General features: G+C 41.4%; 2 protein-coding genes across 3 annotated transcripts; one reads left to right on the forward strand and one right to left on the reverse strand.

The window, feature by feature from the left end:
* Positions 1–294: 294 nt before the first annotated feature.
* On the reverse strand, positions 295–11,032 carry dars2 (aspartyl-tRNA synthetase 2, mitochondrial). The gene is made up of 18 exons (XM_029524940.1): positions 10,800–11,032; positions 10,511–10,761; positions 9,254–9,353; positions 9,082–9,148; positions 8,822–8,923; positions 8,438–8,533; positions 8,215–8,338; positions 7,210–7,256; positions 6,828–6,934; positions 5,984–6,053; positions 5,416–5,595; positions 3,017–3,121; positions 2,843–2,905; positions 2,432–2,584; positions 2,001–2,219; positions 1,449–1,559; positions 1,274–1,349; positions 295–895 (listed from the first exon to the last, which is right to left on the reverse strand). The coding sequence occupies exons 2-18, from the start codon at positions 10,653–10,655 to the stop codon at positions 711–713; spliced, it is 1,950 nt and encodes a 649-aa protein (XP_029380800.1). The 5' UTR covers positions 10,656–10,761; positions 10,800–11,032; the 3' UTR covers positions 295–710.
* cryz (crystallin, zeta (quinone reductase)) lies at positions 10,859–20,300 on the forward strand. Of its 2 annotated transcripts, XM_029524941.1 has the most exons (8): positions 10,865–11,237; positions 13,858–14,010; positions 14,570–14,733; positions 15,255–15,306; positions 16,500–16,649; positions 17,704–17,805; positions 18,865–18,960; positions 19,632–20,300. In XM_029524941.1, exons 1-8 carry the CDS (start codon positions 11,133–11,135, stop codon positions 19,791–19,793), a joined length of 984 nt encoding a protein of 327 aa, XP_029380801.1. In that variant the 5' UTR covers positions 10,865–11,132; the 3' UTR covers positions 19,794–20,300. The 2 variants fall into 2 exon arrangements, with proteins under 2 accessions (XP_029380802.1, XP_029380801.1); XM_029524942.1 differs by lacking the exon at positions 17,704–17,805 and having other exon boundaries at positions 10,859–11,237.
* The last annotated feature ends 608 nt before the right edge of the window (positions 20,301–20,908 follow it).

Consider the following 20,908-nt stretch of genomic DNA (forward strand, 5'->3'; position numbering starts at 1 on the left):
ACTATAAATTTTCCTGAAAACACTTTTTCACTCTGGTCCCATATGAAGGAACATAGACCATAGAGTATGAATAAGGATGTGTCTACTGATTGACAGACAGAACCATTCATGTTATACCCAGCCCTCACTCCTCCTCAGCTCCACCTTCTCCTCCAAATATAGTTTATTCTGGTTTCATAAAACCAAGATGCTGATCTCCAAACCGAATGCTTCAAAACCGCAGCCCCAAACCAATCGATGACACCACAGAGGACTGACACTTGGTTTTTGGGCTCAATAAATATCATACACACCTGCGTTTCCACAATGTTTATTTCTTATTAAATATGCTCTGAAACATGTACATCTGCATATTAAATAAAGCAAAACAAAATCAAGTTTTTTTTTTGTTTTTTTTTTGTTGTTTTTTTTTTTACAGTAATTGGAGTTATTGGAGTCTGCCTGTTCAAGGAAACATTTTGAACAGTTATATGAAGTGTTTGTCTTGTTGGTGGTCCAACATGTTCTGTTTTGCGTTCTATTTCAAAGAACCCGCAAGGAAATCAGCCACATGACCTCCTTGTTTTCCCCTTCCTTGTCTCTGGCCATTTCAGTTTTCACAGATTGCCAGTAGACTGCTCACCTCTGTCTCCGCACCACCCTCTTTGCTCTGTTCTCGGGATTGAATTGATTTGGGAAGACATCTGCAATTCTCCTCATTATTAAAATCTTCACTTCCCCTCTTCTCCTCCCTCTGTCGGCCATCTGACAGAGATGTGGTAAGGCTTCAGCTCCTCCTCAGATACCGTGTCGGGGGCCCGGCTCATGATGTCACGACCCCGGAATGATTTGGGGAAGGCAATGACATCACGAATGCTGTCAGCCCCAACAATGATGGATGTAAGCCGGTCCAAACCTAGAAAAGAAAAAGTGTTTGCTCTGCTCAGTGTACTGTTTTTTTCATTGATGTCTTTTTTTGAGTGAATGACATATAAGAGAGATAGAGATATGAATAAGATTTGTTTCATTTTTATGATTTGTTACAGCCACATTGTTGGTTGACATTATCCAGATCCAGCAAACTGTATAGGTTGTAGAATGTGTAGTATTTTCACACTCATCCTTGGTTTCCATTTCCATTTTTTTTTTATCCATATGGCATTTTTGATAGGTACGAGTTACTCTGCCTAGCAACAGTGGAAAACTCTGAACCGCTGCAAAGATAATGCTGACACAGACATTAAGCTCTACAGGCTGTGAGAATTCAGCTGAGTGTTTTTTTTATTTGAGTTACCCAAAGCAATGCCTCCATGTGGTGGTGCCCCTGAGTCCAGAGCCTCCAGTAGGTGGGAGAGCAGACTGGGATCCTCCTACAGTAGAGACATTAAAATTAGTTATGAGTGATCAGCAACTGATTCAAACCACTTTCAAAGGTGAACTGAATACTGTCAGGATGTAAAATGGCTTACCTTGAGGATATTCTTCAGGACATGAAGCTGCTCTGAGGCTTTGTGGATGCGGATGGACCCTCCTCCAATCTCACAGCCATTCAACACCAGGTCATAGTGCTGACCCCTCACCTGGGGAAAAAAAATACACAGCTTGAGTCCTTACAAGAGCAACATGAACAATAATTAGTACATTCAATTTAAATAGAATTACAGTTTTGCAGTTTTATGACTCTTTGCAGCACACCAAATTAGTAAAAAACAAGTTAAAACTGACCAATCAGAATACAGCAAATAAATAAACAATTTCAAAACTATTAAATTAAACTACAGCTACAAATCAACCAATCAGAACACATTGTTACAGTGCACTTATCCTTTGACCACAAAAATCAAATTAGTTCATTCTTGTGTCCAAATGATTGTGCTATATCTGCAGAAATTCCCTTACAGCGTTATTGTGCTATCTGTCATAGATATCTCAAAAACATTTTGGATACTGCTCTGGCTGTTGTCAGTGAGTAGCGATTCAAAAGACATTAAGGCAGCTTGAGAGAGAATCTCCATGACTACCTTGTGTGGCTCTGTGTAGAGTAAATGTGCATCCTCTAGCAGTGCAGCAGTAAATGGATGATGGGCTGACTCCAGCTGCTCAGGCTCATCTTCTTTTGGCAAGAAGAGGGGGAAGTCCACCACCCACAAGAAGTGGAAGGCTGATGGGTCTCTTAATGAAACACCACAAGACTCCAGGAGCTCTGCACAGCGCAGGCGAAGTTTACCCAGCAATGGGCGCTGAGAGCAGTATAGAGGTGTAGGAACACAGAAGAAGCATGACAGACATGGGAAGAGAGATGTATATTATGTTGGTTGACAAAAAGCTCATTAACTGAGCAGCACTGGCACAGGTGGCATATTAACTTCCTAGAATATTTTCTCCTTGGGTTTATTTCCAGGTCCATCTTTTTCTGCTTATCCCTCTCTAAGTTAGATGTGGATTCTGTTACCACAGTGTGGAGGGGACCAGCGGCCATCAGCAGCAGGTCACCAGGTTTGGCTTGTGTTCTGTTAAGCAGCTCCTCTGCAGAAGAGGAACACAGCAGCTTTTTCAGGGCAGATTTCAAAGTCCCATCTTCTTTGAACAGGATCACGCTCAACTCCTTGGGACAAAGCAGAAGAAGAAAAGAAACCAATGGGGAGACACCGGGGATGGACACAATATTATTGCACCTGTAAAATGTAAAGCTTCAAAAGTTGTATAGCATAGCTTCTTCTCCACAGCGTGCACACATCACTTTCATGTGCATTACCAATTTTAGCAGGTTGTAGCAGCATGGTATGGATTGATCATTTTACATCAGACTTAAATATCTCAACATCTACATGACTGGAATGAAAGAAAGAGGAAAGAGGTCTACCTGTCCAAACTGAGTATTGGCTGTTTGTTTGAGTTCTTCCAAATCTTTCCTGGTAAAAAGTTTCTGTCATCAAACAGAATAAAATCATAAATATGACATATCCTAATTTTAACAAGCAATCCACTTTCTGTTCAGTGTGAAACATTTTCAGCCACAGGAAGTGTTTTCTCTCACCGCTCCACTGGGGACACAAATGGCTTGAATGGAGCCTCCTGGTTGGCTGAGTGCTGATCTAAGGAATTCAACTTCCACAGTGAAAATCTCAGTGATGTCGATCAACTGAACAGAGAGAGAAGAAAAAATACAGGGATTCAGACACTGTTGAAAAAATATCACCATACATCTGCACAATAAAGTGACAAATGACAATTACCAATGAATATTTTAATCAGTTTGAAGAATCAATTGGTGGTTCCAAGCTTTCACTTACTAAATGGAAATGAATAACACTAACAGTGGCATTAGCCTCTTTAATACTGAATGTATTTCATTCTGGCAGCACCATTGTTGCTGGTGATTGGTGTTTTGACTCTCCAAAATTCCAGCTCAGACTGATCCAAGAACAACAATTAGCTCATAGTAAATATTTTAGACAAACAGACCATATCAGACATTAACTAAAGCTAATTTTCTTTTCTGCAGAAACAGTAAAATGTTCATTATGTAACACTTTGTTTACCATTAGATCAAATCAAATGTATTTATATAGTGCCAAATCATAACAAATGAACAGCAAGGCTTTTTACACGTAGGGCAGGTCTAGACCAAACTCTTTGAGTTGTTAAAGAGACCCAAAGGATCCCCCCACGAGCAAGCACTTGGCAATAGTGGCAAGGAAAAAAAACTTTCTTTTCAAAGGCAGAAACCTCAGGCAGAGCCAGGCTCAGGGAGGGCAGCCATCTGCCCCAACTGGTTGGGTTGAGCGAGGCAAGGGGGGGCAAAGAGAGAGGCAGAAGCAGAAAAAGAGATACAGAGAGAGTGAGCAAGGGGGGAGAGATGCAAGAAAATCATACAGAAAACATACAGTGATTGCAACCTATGTGTACTATTAAATATTAGAATTAGGTGAAGTAGGGTTTTTTTTTTAAACAGAAGAAATTACAATGGGAAAGGGTCTCCAAGAGTAAATCTGGAGACAGATCGTTCAGTTATCAGGCTCCTCTTCTATGGAACCAACTTCCAGTATCGGTCCGGGGGGCGGACTCTTTAGCAATTTTCAAGACCAGGCTTAAAACTTTCCTGTATGACAGAGCTTATAGTTAAAAAGTTAAAGTCCTCTACTCTTTAGCTATGCTGCTGGGGGAAGGACTGAGCTTCTCTCTCTCTCTCTCTCTGTCTGTCTGTCTCTCCCTGTCACCCTCTCTCCCCCTCTCCCTCTTTCTCTCTCCCTCCCTCTCGTTCGCTCTCCTTTCCTCCCCCCTTGCATGGGCTGATAAGAACCATCCTTCTTAAAAAACACAGTTTCACCCAGTTCTAAGCATTTATACTGCATTTCCTAACCATGTTCTGCCAAAGTCTCTGTCTCTCCCAGTTCCTCTCCTCTCTCTCCCTGTCCTCATCCTGCAGGTGGTGACTCATCGCCATCCCATGTTCCTGCAACACCTGCTGGTCCCATATCTTCATGAATTCTGTACTACAGCTCAACTCCATGAACTTCATGCAGCAACATGTTCCTGCCTATACCCCCCCCCACCACCCACTGCTCTCTCTCTCCCACTCTCAACCCAATCGGTCGAGGCAGATGGCTTTTGTACATTAGATAGATTTGGAATTCCATTCTGAATTTCTCTGGTGGTTCTGGGTATCCCAGGTTTGACTCTAGAGACCTTTGTTGTACCCGCAACCAGACTCTGGATAAGCAGATGAAGATGGATAGATGGACCTTTGCTGTATGTCGTCCTCTCCCCCCTCTCTGTTTCTTGTTGGCCTCTCCTAAATACTAACTAAAATAAAGGAATAAAATGCCCCAAAATTAAAATTTAAAGAATATATAAAACAATCTGCTCTGAACTACAGAGCATGTTAACAATGTGACAATATCTAGAGATGGGTAGCATGGCGGCATAGTGGTTAGTGCTGTTGCTCCACAGGGGCAGGTTTGGTTCCTGGGCCCTTACCATGTTAGCCTGCGTGGATTTCCCCCCATTGCCCAAAGACATTCATGTTTAGGTTAATTGGTCAAAGGTATGAGTGAGAGTGGTTCTTTGTCTTTGTCTCTGTGTGTTGGCCCTGCAATGGACTGGCAACCTGTCCAGGGTGTACCCCACACCCGCCCAATGTGAGCTGGGATCGGCTCCAGCAGCCCCCCCCCCCCGACCCAGAAAGGGATAAGCAGTAGAAGACTAATGAATGAATGGATGGATGGATGGATGTGTAACTGTGTTCAAGCTAAATGTTAGGAAAGAATAAAAGAAATTCAAAAAGTTCATGTCAAGTGGGAACAGTCCTATATTCAAGATACAACAGTCTACCTCAGTTTGTCTGAGCCCCATGAATGCACAAGAGATGATCTGATATACAGTCACCTGTCTGACATTGAGCAGAAAAAAACCCAACAAACCGCAATCACCAACCTTCATATTGAACCTAAGGTCTGGTTTGTCAACGCCATAGTCCCTCATGGCCACCTCATATGTCATGGTTTGGAAAGGAACCTTAATGGAGCCCTTCTCTGCAGGCCAGGAGTGCTGTAACATACCCTCCACTAAGGACATGATACCTGTTTGGTCCACAAAAGACATCTCAATGTCCACCTGTAGATAGAATGAGGAGACCACATAGATGATACTGATGAAGTCTGTAAACCAGCACCTGAATGATGGACAAACCAGATGTAAACAGCATGTAGACCAAAAGAAAAAGTCCCTCCTTCTCTATGTATCCCTACATGTAGCTAATGAATGTGGTGAATTGGGTGAACAAAATATATAGTACAAAACAAAAAACTTGTCTCAAGATTTAGTTCTGGTAATCTATGTTTTTCAATGTGATCCAGTGGTTAGGGTTTAGACTTAGACTTTTATTTGTGGACCCATGTATGGGATTTGAACACTACAGCTTTAACCTCAAAAAAGGAATATTTTATAACAGGAAGTATTTCAAAATGTCATTCTGTCCTATTCCATCCCTTCCCTGTCTCACCTGAGTGAACTCGGGCTGCCGATCTGGTTTGGAGCCTTCATCTCTGTAGCACCGAGCCACCTGGAAGTACCTTTAACAGACATAACAGAGGAGAAACACATGCTTTGTGAATACAAGCATCAAAACACTGACCATGGTACAAGTAGTGCAGCTAGTGACATAACTTTCATCAAAAGTCTGAAATGTGTTTTTGAAGTGTATGATAGTTGTTCGCACTTGTTCAGTGGCTACTAAGATGAACTGCAAATCAAGTTAGAAAGTATATGCCAGCAGGGACATGGGACGAATAGTGTTTATTCTTAAAATTCTCACACCTTACCTTTGATAAATAATGGCACTGGTTTTTGTTTTTTTTTTACCCTATCCTGTTAAGAAATGTTGCCATCTGAGTTGAGGCTAACATATCAGCACAGCAATGAGTATAAAAAAATGTATTCTCCTTCAACCCCTTTGATTAGTGGGACTGCAGCCCTGTTGTTGACAAGCCAAAGAATTTTTTCTTTTACATTCATTCACATTTTTTTCGTCTGATTTGACTCTGGTCACTTTGTGTGATTCAGTTGTTGCTACCATTTGCTTTATTCCCATTGTAGATAATGTGACATCATGTGATGCTGCCTTCAAGTGACCATATGCATTGTGTAATCAATTTCTACATTGGAACTCTCACAGGCATCAATGTGCAACCTATGTTGTTCAATACAGTGAATGGTAAATGGATTGCATTTGTACAGTTCCTATTGATAACCTGCTGCCCTGCTGCCTCAAGAGCTGAGGCCTTTCTGTAAAAGTGCACTCATCAGTCAGACAACTAGTGGAAAAACATGCAAATCTGTGTACTGACCTGTCTATACCAGCCACCATGAGTAGCTGTTTAAACTGCTGTGGACTCTGGGGCAAAGAAAAGAACAGGCCAGGTTCTCTGGAGGGAACAACAAACTCTTTGGCTCCCTAGACAAAAAACAGTGAACAAAATCTGGACCTCAGTTAAACATTGGACCTTATTATGTGTTTTGTTTAAAATTGAAAAACATACACCTTATCTCACAATAAGATTTACAGCACAACATTAGTACCACATTGGGTCTGGCTGCAGCTAACCAAGATCATTGACAAAATGTCTCAGACTAGATAGTCTGAAAAAGTCAGGAAAGATTATTTGTTTTGAATACATGTTAGAAGCTATTTCTTTCTATATTTCCACTGCAAATGATCTTGAGTCTTACCCCTGGTGTTCTTTTGAACAAAGTGGGAGTTTCCACATCAACAAAACCTGCAAAGAAAGCATACATTGTGAAAATGGATGGACTGGATTGTGTTGCTGATGCTATAATCTTGTGTATGTAATCTTCAATGGATCATAATGAAAAAGTAGAAACTCAGGCTGATTACAGAACACAGCTAATTCCAAACTTAGAAGAGAATGAGGATTTAGAGAGTAAGCTTATTTTTGGCCCATGATAATCACTGCCTTATCTTATTTGTTTGCATCAAGCCAGATATTATATTCCAACTTCCCTGATATTATCAAAGTGGTTAGCTGCATAATGGCTTAGATTAATCCACATTTCATTTCTTCTGGTTCGTCATCACAGGGGACTTCTCCAGGTCTACTAACACTGCATCACTGGCCAAGAACACTCAACAGTCCTTCCACTTTCCTTGAAAATTGATGAGAGCTGGAGCCCCAGCCCCCATCATGTGCACCTTCTACAGAGGCACCAATGAGAGCATCCTTACCAGCAACATCACTGTGTGGTATGGAGCCTGCACCACATCCTACCACAAGACCCTCCAGCGCATAGTAAAAACTGCGTGGAAGATCATTGGTGCCCCCCCTACCCCTCCAAGATATTTACAACACACATTTCACCCGCAAAGCACTCTACATAGCGAGTGATCCCACCCACCCATCACACAGCTTCCTCACTCTGCTGCCATCAGGGAGGAGACTTCAGTGTGTCTGGGCCAGGACCAGCAGACTCAGAGATAAATTCATTCACCTAGCTATCAGGAAGCTGAACGTTCCCCCTTCTAATAAAATACAGAATACATACAAAATCTTGAGTGTTCAATTTCCAGTTGACTGGGATGTACAAAGACAATGCGCATAAAATCCTGGTTTTATACATCTGCAATATTTCAATATAGTCTATAGATACTTTTTACCCAAGGCAGGCTAGTGGTGGATGTGAATATATACATATTTATGAATATAATATTCTCCATACCTTGTACATTGCACAGGTATTCTCTCATCTTCATCACTAGCTGAGATCTGAGTCTGAGGTTCTTCTGCATCTGAGAGGACCTCAGGTCCAGGTAACGATACTGCATCCGCAATGATTCAGACTTCTATATAATCATAAACATAAACATAATTTCTCATGATGAGAGTAATTTTTTCACAGCATTTGTCAAATGGTGCCCATGTATGAAAAATAAACCACTTACTTTGACAAAGTCTTTAATCTCAAAAGGCAATTTGCAGCACACATTGAAAACCTCCACATCTTCAGTGATGACTTCTATTTCTCCTGTTGGCATCTCCTGTTAAAAGCAGCAGAATGAGAAATTAAGAGAACTCATAGATGACTTTTGCTGTACTAACCACTTAATGTCAGATGATAAACTAACATCGCTGCAGAAAATAATTTGAATACTTCAAATGATTAAAGGTGTTTTCTGAAGATAATATTGAAACCTCTGAGCATATAAATCACAGCATTTCCCTTTATTCCCATACAAAAAATGCCTTTCTATTATTTAACAGTGCTGGCTATCCTCATAGCAGTATGAGCATCTGATATTTATGTACAATTATAGATAAAAACATACCTTGTTCTCTTGTCCTGCTGGGCGTCGTCTGACAGTTCCTGTGACCTTAATAACAGACTCAGCTGTGAGTTCAGACAGCACCGCTTTCAAATGACTTGCAGACTGGAACAGAAAAAAAAAAAAAGGTATAATTTGAATTTATCACATAAAGTTATAGTTTATTTCTTATTTTTTCTTTGTAAAAAAAAAAAACAAAACAGTATGTACATACATTTATATGTAAAATACAGATACTACTTTATGGGGTGGTTCACTCTTACTTCCTCTTGTGGAATTAAAACTTGTGTCAAGCCACTGAAATCTCGCAAGATGACAAATAGATCTTGTCTGTTGGGAGCAAAAATATATTGTTAAAAAAGACAATTGCATGATACTTAATGGAAGTCAAACAACCAGCAACGACAGTGGCAAGTTGTCCATCATTAATAATACCTGAGGTACTGGGCCCAACCACACAGAATGACCCTGTGTCCTACATGATGTGACCTCAGTTCTCCACAGGTGTGACTCCTGAGTGAAAAACTGCTGGGACCTGATAACAAAGCAAAGTAAAGATACTTTAAACTTGTAGAAACACAGAAAACAAATATACTAGTATACAATGATGAAGAAATAAACAAGAAGACTGTGAGAAAGGGTAAAGCCAACTACCCAGACACTACAGAAAACTCGGCCTGTAGCTATTCCATTTAATTAATTGGAAACAGAAAGAAAACGCTCTCATTGTTTCAGAAAATTTAAACATGTGTGTTAATTCCTGCTAAATTCATTAAAACCAAATAAAGCATCTTCCCAATTGAACTTAGTTCAAATCTATTTCATTATTTTAAACCCTGAGATCTGTACAGACAACTTTAACTGGTTTTGTTGAAAATAAAATGATATTTCACTTTAAAATTGACATGATATAAATATCTATTATTATGACAGTATAAAATATTGAATAAAAGGTATAAAGTGATATAAGCATGGATTATATAAGTGGAGGCAGGGCAACAGGCTGAATTAAGGCTTGCAAGGCTCGTAATCTCATTGGCCACAATATGTGGCCCCCACACAATTGTTTTCTGAAGCCAATGACGGCGAAGTCACTGGGGTTAACTGAGGATTGGTCTCTAGTGTTTAAAAGACAAGGTGGCACATTTAAATAAGGTGTTAACAGTAAAGCAGTCAAACAGCAACTCTCTGTAATAATAATATGTGATATAAGGTGTGTAAACATAAAACTAGCAACTGGACATGTTTGCCAAGTCAGTAATTGGCTTTCAAGTCCCACTGGATCTAAAGGTTCTGCATAATGTTGAGTATTAACACTTTCTAGACCCCATCATTATTATTACTATGATATGAATTCATTGCAAGTAGTGATGGATGTAAAGGCTGAAGTCTGCTGTGGAGGTGAGCAACAGCAAAAGCTGCAGGGTTTTCGGTGGTCAAAATATATTGGGTCAAATACTGGAAATAATATTTAGGTAACTGTGCCAAATCAATCGTCATCCAGTTAGGAACGAGAATTTTCCCTCACCTTTACACGATCCACAATTTTAAAACCTCTGGACTAGGCGAACCTTTCGATGAGCTTTCATTCAGCAGTTTGAGCCTGCTAAATGTAACTACCACTCCTGGTTTCAGGCATGATGATGTCCAACTTTACACTTTACAGACTTTACAGACAGTCCTGATCAGTACCTGCGAGGGGCGCATCAGACCTGTGGAAGCTCAGGTATCTCCGACGAGGTCCTTGTGTTGAGTTAAGAAGTGAGCTCCGGGAGGACGCAACGTGAGTCCTCAGTCCGGTGACCAGGTTCTGCAGAAGCCTGCCTGCTGTTGCCATCCTTCCTCCGCGGCGAGACCCGGCCTGCAGTCAAGTGGCTCACGGCAGCGGGATTCCTCTCACACGCTGACACCTTCATTCAACGTGACGGGGACCAAGACCGGGGCTCTTTTTCTGGTCCTCGGTTCCGCAGGTCGCTGCCATCCACTCTTGTCAGAGTTGACGAGGCGGAAGCGGATGTACCGCCATGTTGTTCAAAGTAATCGATCTGCTGCACAATCGATTTGACTGGGCTAAGGCTCTGTGGTGGCGCCTTCAAGACCAGATGAAATGATTCTCCACATTAATAAATGCTTCGTTTCGGAGTTTGTCTACGGAGTGGATCCGGGTCCGACTCTACATCCGAGTCCTGCGGCGCTTCTCGCCCCCACTGGCCGGTCGTGGTATGGCCGCTGACGGAGCGGGCACTTTTCCTGGTCCAGGGGAAGTCTGAAAAGGGGATTTCCGATTCTTTTAAAACGACGACAACCTGTAGACATGGCGGCTAGGATGATGAGAGCCATCAGCGTGACGGAGTTCGGGGGCCCGTCGGTCCTCAGGCTCTGCTCGGACATGATTGTCCCTCAGCCCCGACACAAACAGGTGAGACAGATTATCGCAGCACGTGAAGTTACTGTGTTGTGAGGACCGGAGAGTAAACTTCCAGTACAATCTTAGACAGAAATCTGTCCTATTGTGTTGTTATGTACAGTCCAAACTGTTCTGCTGCGTCGGTCAAGTGGTATGATTCAACAGCAGTAGCAGACCGGGCCATCTGTTCCTCCCCTGAGATCAGCCATTTTTCTCTGTGCAGGGCAACATTAACTGACTGAGGGGACTGGGGGCAGAAATATTTAGTTAGGCCCTAACCCTAACCTTTTTGATGCTCCCAGGCCAGTGAGCAGACATAGTCCTGGTCCTGGGTCTGCCCCAAGGAGCATCTCCATAGATGCCCCTGGTGGCATCCTTATCAGATGCCTGAACAACCTCAACTGGCTCCTTTACACACAAAGGAGCAGCAGCGGCTCTACTCCGAGTCTCTCCCAAATGATTGAGATCCTCAGTGTCCCTTAGAGGACACCCCAGCCACCCTGTGGAGAAACCCTATTTCGGCCACTTGTTTCCACAATCTTGTTCTTTCGGTCACTCATGACCCATCACTCATGACCATAGGTGAGGGTCAGGACAAAGATTGAGAGCTTTTCCTTCTGACTCAGCTCCCTTTTCATGACAACTTTACAGTATGGTACAGGGAATGCAGCAACACACCCGCTTCCCAGTCAGTCTTGCACTCCAGAGTTCCCTCAATTGCTAACAAGACCCCAAGATACTTGAACCCCTTCACTCAGGGCAAGGACTCATTACCCACCAGGAGTTGGCAATCCATTGGTTTCTTCCTGAGAACCATGGCCTCAGATTTAGAGGTGCAGATCCTCAGCCCTGCCCCTTCATACTTAGCCATGACTCTAATAACAGAAATGGAGATAAGATACAGCCTTAGCAGAGGCCTGCACCCGCCGGAAACAAGTCCGACTTACTGCCAAGTATCTGCACACAGCTTTTTTTTTTGGGATCCAATGGCCCTCAAATGAGGACTGGGAGATTGTTTTTCCAGGGCGCCTCAAGGATCCCTGCAAGAGTAAAGAGCTGGTCTGGTGTTCCAAAACCAGGATGGCATTTGCATTGCTCTTCTTCAATCTGGGGTTCAACAGTTGGACAGACCATCCTTTCCAGCACCTTAGAAAAGACTTCCAGGGAGGCTGAATAGTGTGTTGCCGCTGTAATTGGCACACAGCCTTTGGCTCCCCTTCTTGAAGAGAGGGGCCATCGCCCCAGTCTGCAACTCCTTCATCACTGCCCCCTCAACACCCAGAGCCTTCAGAATTTCAGTGGGTATTTCATCAACCCCTGGGGCTTTGCCACTGTGGAGTTAACTACCTCAGTGACTTCACCCAGGGAAACTGACAATGATTCCCCATCATCTTCCAGCCCTGTCTCCATTGCAGAGGGTGAATAAGTTGGCTTCAAAAGTTCCCCAAAGTGCTCTTTCTACCATGTTATCACCTCCTCAGTCAACAGTATTCCATGCTTGCTGTTCACAACCTTGGATGGTCTTTGTTTCCCGACCATTCAGGTTCAATGCCCCCAGCCACCACAGGGATGCAGGAAGCACTCCTTTGGTGGTGGTAGTTGCAGCCAGGTCCTCCAAGAAGGCTGAATACTCTCTTCAAACTGCTCTTCTGTGCATATGCACAGACAAAGTAAAAGTTTACCCTCCTGCCTTCAAGCGTAGGTGGGTGACCCTTTGGTCCACTGGGGTAAACTCCAACACAGCAGCACTCAGCCCGACCGGGCCCCATGGCAGACCTGGCCCCCAGGCGCACGCTGGCGGGCCGTTCATCCAGGCTCTGGGCTTCCTCAAAGCATGGTAACATTCCTCCCTCCTCTAGCTTTCATTGGGTCTTTTGAACCATTCTTTGTCTGGCCCCTCTTCAACACGATAAGGTGATGGTTCCCTGAGAGGCACTCACTTTATCTAAAAAGTGTAAAATTATTTGCCCTGTTTCTCCGATTTAGTACACTCAACATATTCAGGATGTTGATGCTTTTCGAACAGGTTATGTCGGCCATATTAGTGCACAGTAAACAATGTCAGGTGTTGTACTTAGACTGACACAAGAGGTCATAGGGAATCTCCGGTTCGCAGCTTCTCCCTCTTCTGTAGAACACAATTAAATGAATGAATGTCTCTAACATGTCTGGCTATAGGTATAAAGATTTTGTGTAATTATGACCATTTCACAGTGTATAATCATCGTCTGGCACAAGATGCTGTGATATAATACACCAGAGTTGAGACAAAAAAGACACCATAGAACCTCAAGGGAATATCAAAAGAAACTGATACAAATGGTCTACTTTTTAAGTATTTGAAAAACAGCAATTTCCAGTATTGTGACAGAAACAAGAATATACATCTACTCATTTATCAGGGACTTTTCTCTAAAGCTCTTTTGAAGTGAGGGACGTCAGTAAAGCTTCAGTGCAGTAAAGGCCTTGGTGTGAGTATTAAGTTCTATTGAATAAATGTGGGAGATCATGTAGGAAAGTGTCATAAAATCTGTATTTGTTCTGCTCTTTGTGAAATCACCATACAAATAATGCATACATAACATTATCTGTCTATAATGTTGTGGCTCCTCATGATGTATCTGCATTGTAGGTGTTAATCCGTGTCCATGCCTGTGGAGTGAACCCAGTGGAGACTTACATCCGTGCTGGTACCTACGCACGTAAACCCACCCTACCCTATACTCCAGGCACTGATGTAGCCGGTGTGGTTGAGACTGTTGGAGAAGGGGTTACGGCTGTCAAGGTAAAAGCACAGTGGATGCAATAGTGTGCACATTAAAACAGGAAGAATGGTGGATACATTCTACTTTGGTTTTGGTTTGTAAAGCAGATGTCCTGTGACTCAACAGGAGGACATAAAAAGCTGGAGCCTCATTTATAAATGTGGCGTATGCACAAAATGGGCCTTACGTCACTTTCCACACAAAAGTGATCTACAAAAAACAGGTTTGACGGCACAATGTGTTCACCTCTAAGCAACCTGACAAGCAAAATGATCCTCAATAGAAATCCAAAGCAACCAAAGAAGCTTCATAGGTAGAAAAATTGGAATGACTACATAAATTCATCATGACAGTGACCCATGGCTTTTGGGTGTACATACACTTTTAGTAACAATCCGATCGTTATAAATTAGGCCCCTGGACTGTGTACAAATGAATTTTACTGTAAAGTCATTGTTTTGTGTTGTGATGCAACACAGACTCCCCGGCCACCAAATAAACGTAATTTTTATACATTTTAAATTTCATTGTCAACTTGTTGTCACCAGCTGAGATGTAAACATTTCGTGTGTTTTCCAGGCGGGGGACCGTGTTTTCACCACAGGAATAGAGTCTGGAGGTTATGCTGAGTACACCATAGCAGCTGAGGACTGTGTCTACAAGCTACCTGATACTTTAGATTTCACACAGGGGGCAGCCATCGGGATTCCGTACTTCACTGCCTACAGAGCTCTGGTTCACAAGTGAGACCTTGCCTCATGAACTCAAGTGAACTCTTCTACTGTACAAGTTCAATAACTGCATAAGCGTACACGACCACACTAAGATTTATTGACAAATGTAGTCTTCCTTTTGATTTATTTTATTTTTTGTTATATTATATTCATAATGTTCAGGAGAATATTAGGTTTTAGTTCTTTTTAAGACACGCCCAATTTGAGCATGGAGGGTTTTTACTATCGTGATAAGGAAATCAATGTGCCCTCCATTCAAGAGTAACAGCAAAGGCACTCAAGTCTTATGATGTGTCTTGTTTTGGGTTTTTTTTTTTTTTTTTTTGTTAGAAATTAGCAAAGAATTGCAGTTTTGCCCATAATCAATTATGTAGATCAATTAGGGGAAGAGAAATACAAAAAAAATTTGCTAAGGGCTACAACAACACGTGAAACAGTGAAATAAGAAAGTCATTTCACAAAAGATAGGCAATTTATTGAATGGCCAACAATATGAAAACATGTTAATCTGCTCTGATTGTAATTTGCAGAGGCCACTCCAAGCCTGGCGAGACAGTCCTCATACATGGAGCCAGTGGGGGGGTGAGAGTTGGTTTTATTCTCCAAAAATAATCCAAATGTTTCCATAGTTAATATCTTCCTAGAAAAGAATTTGAAAGAAGCCAAAGAATAAATCAGGTTATCCAGAGAAAGGCAAATCACTTTTGTTTCAGCTCTAAAATATGGAGTCACGTTTGTATCTTTATTATTCAATCAAATAGAATAGGGTTGCAACCAATAAAGAGATATGAGAGCAAAAGAGAATAGGTTGCAATCCAAAAAAAGATTAAAAAACTTTTTTGAGAGCAGGTTTCTTGAACCTCATTCAAAAATAATGTTTGCAAGTAAAAATGTATGATCATTTTGCTTATAAATCAGTCCTCTCTGTTTGCAAGGTAAAAAGTTCAACTACACTTAATGGGCAGGGCCTTTGCTGATGGATGAGAGAAAAGTTTCTATTGGTGGGCTTGACGTGGCTCTAGAGCAGTTTACACTGCCCATTAAACCCTCAATTATGAGATACTGGGAGGTAAGTTGATAGTCTATTGCCCTTTGAAACTTTGAACTATGAACACAACAATAACACAACAAGAGCAATAAGTTAAGGAATGGAAAAAAAATATGTACAGGCATAATATGACATTGTGAGACAAATAAAGTGCAAGTGAGTGATTTGTTTTGTGGTCAGGCGGTTACTGACGCTTTGTGATGGCCTTTGGGAAGAAACTGTTCTTGTGTCTGGATTTTTTTGGTGTACAGTGTTCTGTAACGCCTGCCAGAGGGGAGAGGTTCAAACAGGTTGTGTCCGGGGTGTGAGCGGCTACAGAGATGTGGGGGGGGGGGGAATGTAAAAAAAAAAAAAAAAAAAAAAAAACTATATATATATATATATATATATATATATGTATGTATGTGTGTGTATATATGTGTATATAAATTTGCCTCACCAGATAATTTTTGACCCACTGGTGTGTCTAAGGCTTTGCAAGCAGAAGTTTTAAACTTTAAAGGAAAGAGGGATGATTTATAACCAAAAGGTCATCAATCATAAATTTTTATTTTTACAAATATCTTTGGTTAAAGTTCAAGAAATATGCCCTCACAACATTTTTTTTTTTTTTTTGCATTGCAACCTATTCTGTTTTCCACAAAAAAAATGCCACAAATTTATTTTATTTGATTGTATATAAACTATACTACCATACTAAAATTTTTAAGCATGCATGCATGTGTAGGTTGGCGTGGCAGCATGCCAACTGTCTCGTGCTCTGGGTCTCAGGGTCTTTGGAACAGCAGGGACTCCAGGGGGTATGAACCTCGCTCTCAACAACGGTGCTCACATGGCCTTTAATCACAGAGAGGACGGCTACACAGATAAAATCATGGTTGGTATTCACAGTTCAACACCCTGTACAAACACTTACACACACAAGTACTAATTTTTAATCTTGATCGCGAAAATGCTGCCCACAGGGTGTGGTGGAAATTCATGGAATATCCTGGTGCAAAGAATAAACATGTTCAACTTAGCCAGTCTGAGTAGAGACAAAGTTCTTTCCCCCAAGTGGGTTAGAGAAGTCTGACAATTTCTGTGTATTCATCTCAGTTTTAAACATGTTGATTTGTGTCTCCTGTGCTGACATCATGAGATCTCTGACCTGACAGTATACTGATAGGCATTGAATAATGGTCAAACTATTAAGGCCACATTATCTCTAGCAGGACAGGTTTTGATAACTATTAATAATCAGTTTAGGTCAATTCAGAAGTTCACGTCCACCATTGTTATCACTTTTTACATTCCCCCGTCAGCTGATGCAGCGGTAGCCTGTGAAGTCATCAGCTCCACTGCTGCCAAACTACTGACTGAACACCCAGATGCATTCATGTTATATATTTTATTCCCTATGTGTAATGCTGCTGTTACACTGCAATTTCCCAGTCTGGGATAAATAAAGTATCTATCTATCTATCTTCAGGCCAGGGGTGCATGTACACAGTGTTGGGGGGGTATGCAGCAACAATTCTAGGTTAGGATTAGGGTAAGTCTGCCAGATATCATCATGGATGGGCTTTAAATGATAAGGGGTTATCTTAAACGTATCGTATCATATATCAGCCACATACAATATTACATATTAATATTATTACAATATTACATATTGAAACAATCATTCAGATCGTCAGCATAAGTTGGAAATGTATATGTAAAACCTTCACCTGGTGTTTTGAGCATTTGGGTGCATGTTTTTGTTTACGTTTTGGCACATCTACATGCTGCCTGGGAAGAATGTTACTGCAAAAATGCTAATCTTTTTCACATCTGCCCAAGACATATAATTGGTGCATATTTGAATAATCTATCCATGTTACTTTGCACACCTAGTGAGCAGTGGTTGCTACAGAAATGTGGACTGTGTGTGTGTGCGTTTGTTCCAGAATGCAACAGGTGGCAAAGGCGTAGATTTGATTGTGGAGATGCTGTCAAATGTCAACCTGAGTAAAGACCTCCAGATGTTGACCTATGGAGGACGTCTTATGGTCAGTATGTCTCCAGTCTTCAGATCTGTGGCTCTAACACTGCTGTTGAGTCACTATGCTGGCTCCCAGCTCTGTGTTTAGCAGCTATCTGGCACGAGGCTGACTATGACACACAAGTAAAACAATTTTATGTATGTATAGCTACATTCTGTTTTGCAAAATTTGTCAGTATTTTAAGTTTAAAATGTGCTTCTGCTTTCTTTATTTCATGAAATTCAATAAAGCTAGCCATAATTAGAATTAGAATGCTTTTATTGTCATCATACACACAATATACAACGAAATTTAGAGACAACTCTGTAGTGCAAATACAATTATAGCTTAATAAAGATAAAGTAAAAAGAAATAGTGTATAGAATATATTCACAAGAGGAGCCAGTAAGAACATTTGTACTGAGAATTACACAAATTACACAATGGTGTGAATAAAAATATTGCGCTATGGACTGTGGATGACACTTATTGACACATATTGAAAAATTCTCTTTAGTAATTATTCTCTCTAGTAATGAATCATTTATAAATGTACAATGGAAAAACAGTGCTAGTAGTAAGTACTAATCAGCGGTGTAACAGCATGAAAATCTCATAGTAGGGTAATACCTTGGTATCAAGTCCACAGCAAGGTATTTCTATGTGGGGAAAAATAAAAAATTATCTTGTGAATGAAAGAGAAGATACTCGGTTTCTGCCAAATATGGGAATATAAACATATCACAGCTACTTTACTGAGTCCATGCAGTCCTTGCAGCATCATGTTTTCATGTCTCCAGGCTTTGTAGGCTTCCACAGCACTTAGAGTGATGATGGAGATTTAACATTTTAAAACAGTATTGAAGTGCACTGCTGTTACCCAAATTCTTTTCACTACCTGTTTATTCCGTGTAAATTGGATGGATTGACTTTCATAGATATTTGGTAATAGCATCTCAGCTGGGTCACTGCCACAGTATTTTAGTTACATCGTTAGTGACATTGTTATATCTGTAGCAGGTATATCATTTCTGAACATTTAACAGGTTCTCCCTCACCTCAAATGTTCCTCCTGCTCCACTGTAGGCTGTTGGCTCTCGGGGGCAGATAGAGATCAACCCCAGAGACGTCATGGCTAAAGAGAGCAGCGTCATAGGAGTGGTTCTTTTCTTTGCCACACCGGTATGAAGCAGTGAGATCACACAAAAATATTTTACACACACTTTATGATTTTATTTGATTTAGTTTACACACACTGGATGAAGATGTGACAGCTGACACACACTGATTAGCCATAGCATGATCACTTACAGGTGAAGTAAACACTATCACCAGGTTACCATGGCACATGTCAGTGGTGGGATATATTAGGCAGCAGGTGAAGTTGAGGTTGAATCAAAGCATCTCCAACATTCTGTTGGATGATCCTGGTCTACAGAGACCAGGACCTACCAAAAGTTGTCCAAGGAGGGCAAAACCATTTAACCACAGATAGGATCATGGTTCATTGATGGTTATGGGAGGTGAAGACTGAGCCATGAGGTCTGATGCAGCAGAAGAGCTACTAGAGCTCAAATTGCTGAAGAAGATCATGCTGGTTATGATAGAAAGGTGTCAGAATGCACAGAGCATCACACTGACTACACTGTCTGTATGAGGCTTTGTAGCTACCGACTTGTCAGGGTATCCATTAGGGTTGAGCCGGATACGAAACAAGTACAGATTAAGGTGTAAATAAAATATATTGAGGCTTACAGTAAATATACCAACATAATTATAACATAATTCTACTGACAAACAAGGTAAACTGATCCTGGTTGTATCAATCTCTCCCCTCATTCTTTCTCTGTTAGGAGGAGAAACGGGAGTGTGCTGCATTTCTCTACACAGGGATGGAGACTGGTTGGCTCCGTCCAGCTGTTGGCTCCCAGTATCCCCTGGACAAGGCTGCCCAGGCTCACCATGACATTATTGAGTCCCCTGGGGCTGCTGGGAAAATAGTCTTGACTATGTGATCCCATGCCCATATCACAAGTAATGGGTCATCAAGCAGGGCTCCATCTGAGAGGACTCTTGGTTAAATGGATTGCTTGTGTTGCTGGAAAAAATGTATCACGATTATGTTCAACCTGATTTCTTAAATTGAGCACAGCAGTAAAGTTGATGCACACCCAACAGAAACAATGCTTTCATTTAATCATTTGTTTTCAGCAGATTCACAGGTTTATTTGTTTCAGCTCATTGTTGCTAAACAAGATGCTAAATCTCTCTGTGTAGCCAAGGTTGGTGAAGACTGTGGCTTTGACATTACTATAAATGATCTCCTACAGTCAAAGGGCGAATTTACCAGATAAAGTTTTAGTTACTGCAGCTTTCAGTCAGTGTTAAAGATGAGTCAGTTGATCACTGACTATCATTGTGCATGTCTCACAGCTATGTTTTTATAAGATCAGTGCCTCGGTGGCTCAATATAATCATAATCTCCCGGAATTTGATATCTCTTCTTTCTGTGGCTTAAAGAAATAAATCAAATTCATCTAAAAATGTATTCTTTATGTATTTTGTTTCACACATAAGTAACTGCTCACAGCCACCAAGATGTGGTAAACTTTATTTCATAGGAAACAAACTGAGAGAGAGGAATAAAGGTGAAGGCCTGTTTCTGGGAAGTGAGTCAGATGTGACATCTGTGCCTCTCGGGTGACAGTCAGCTCCACTGAGCATGCTCAAACCAGGCCAGGCAACCTAAGCTGGACATACACGTCTACACAGAACCTGCTACACTGCTGAAGCATCAAGCCAATGATGGAGCTGGCTTTCCTAATTCCCCAACAGCAGATGGGTTATTCATGGACTAATATGTGAATGAAGCAGGTCCTCAGTGGGGGTGGAGCTTTTGTCCCTGACCAACAGGTAAGCACTTAGATTAATGTTTGTTATGATCATGATCAAACTGTTTGGTGTGTGAATATTCACAAACTACAGCAGAGCTACAATTCAGCAGCATGTCTGGAAAGTCTTCCTCTTAAGTTCAGTGCTCCCTTTGGCATAGTTCCATGTTTACGGAAGGAAAGTAGTTGACAGATTACCACATTTGGGTGTGTGTGTGTGTGTGTGTGTGTGTGTGTGT

The sequence above is a fragment of the Echeneis naucrates genome, chromosome 17 (genome assembly GCF_900963305.1).
Source record: "Echeneis naucrates chromosome 17, fEcheNa1.1, whole genome shotgun sequence".
Classification (NCBI taxonomy): domain Eukaryota; kingdom Metazoa; phylum Chordata; class Actinopteri; order Carangiformes; family Echeneidae; genus Echeneis; species Echeneis naucrates.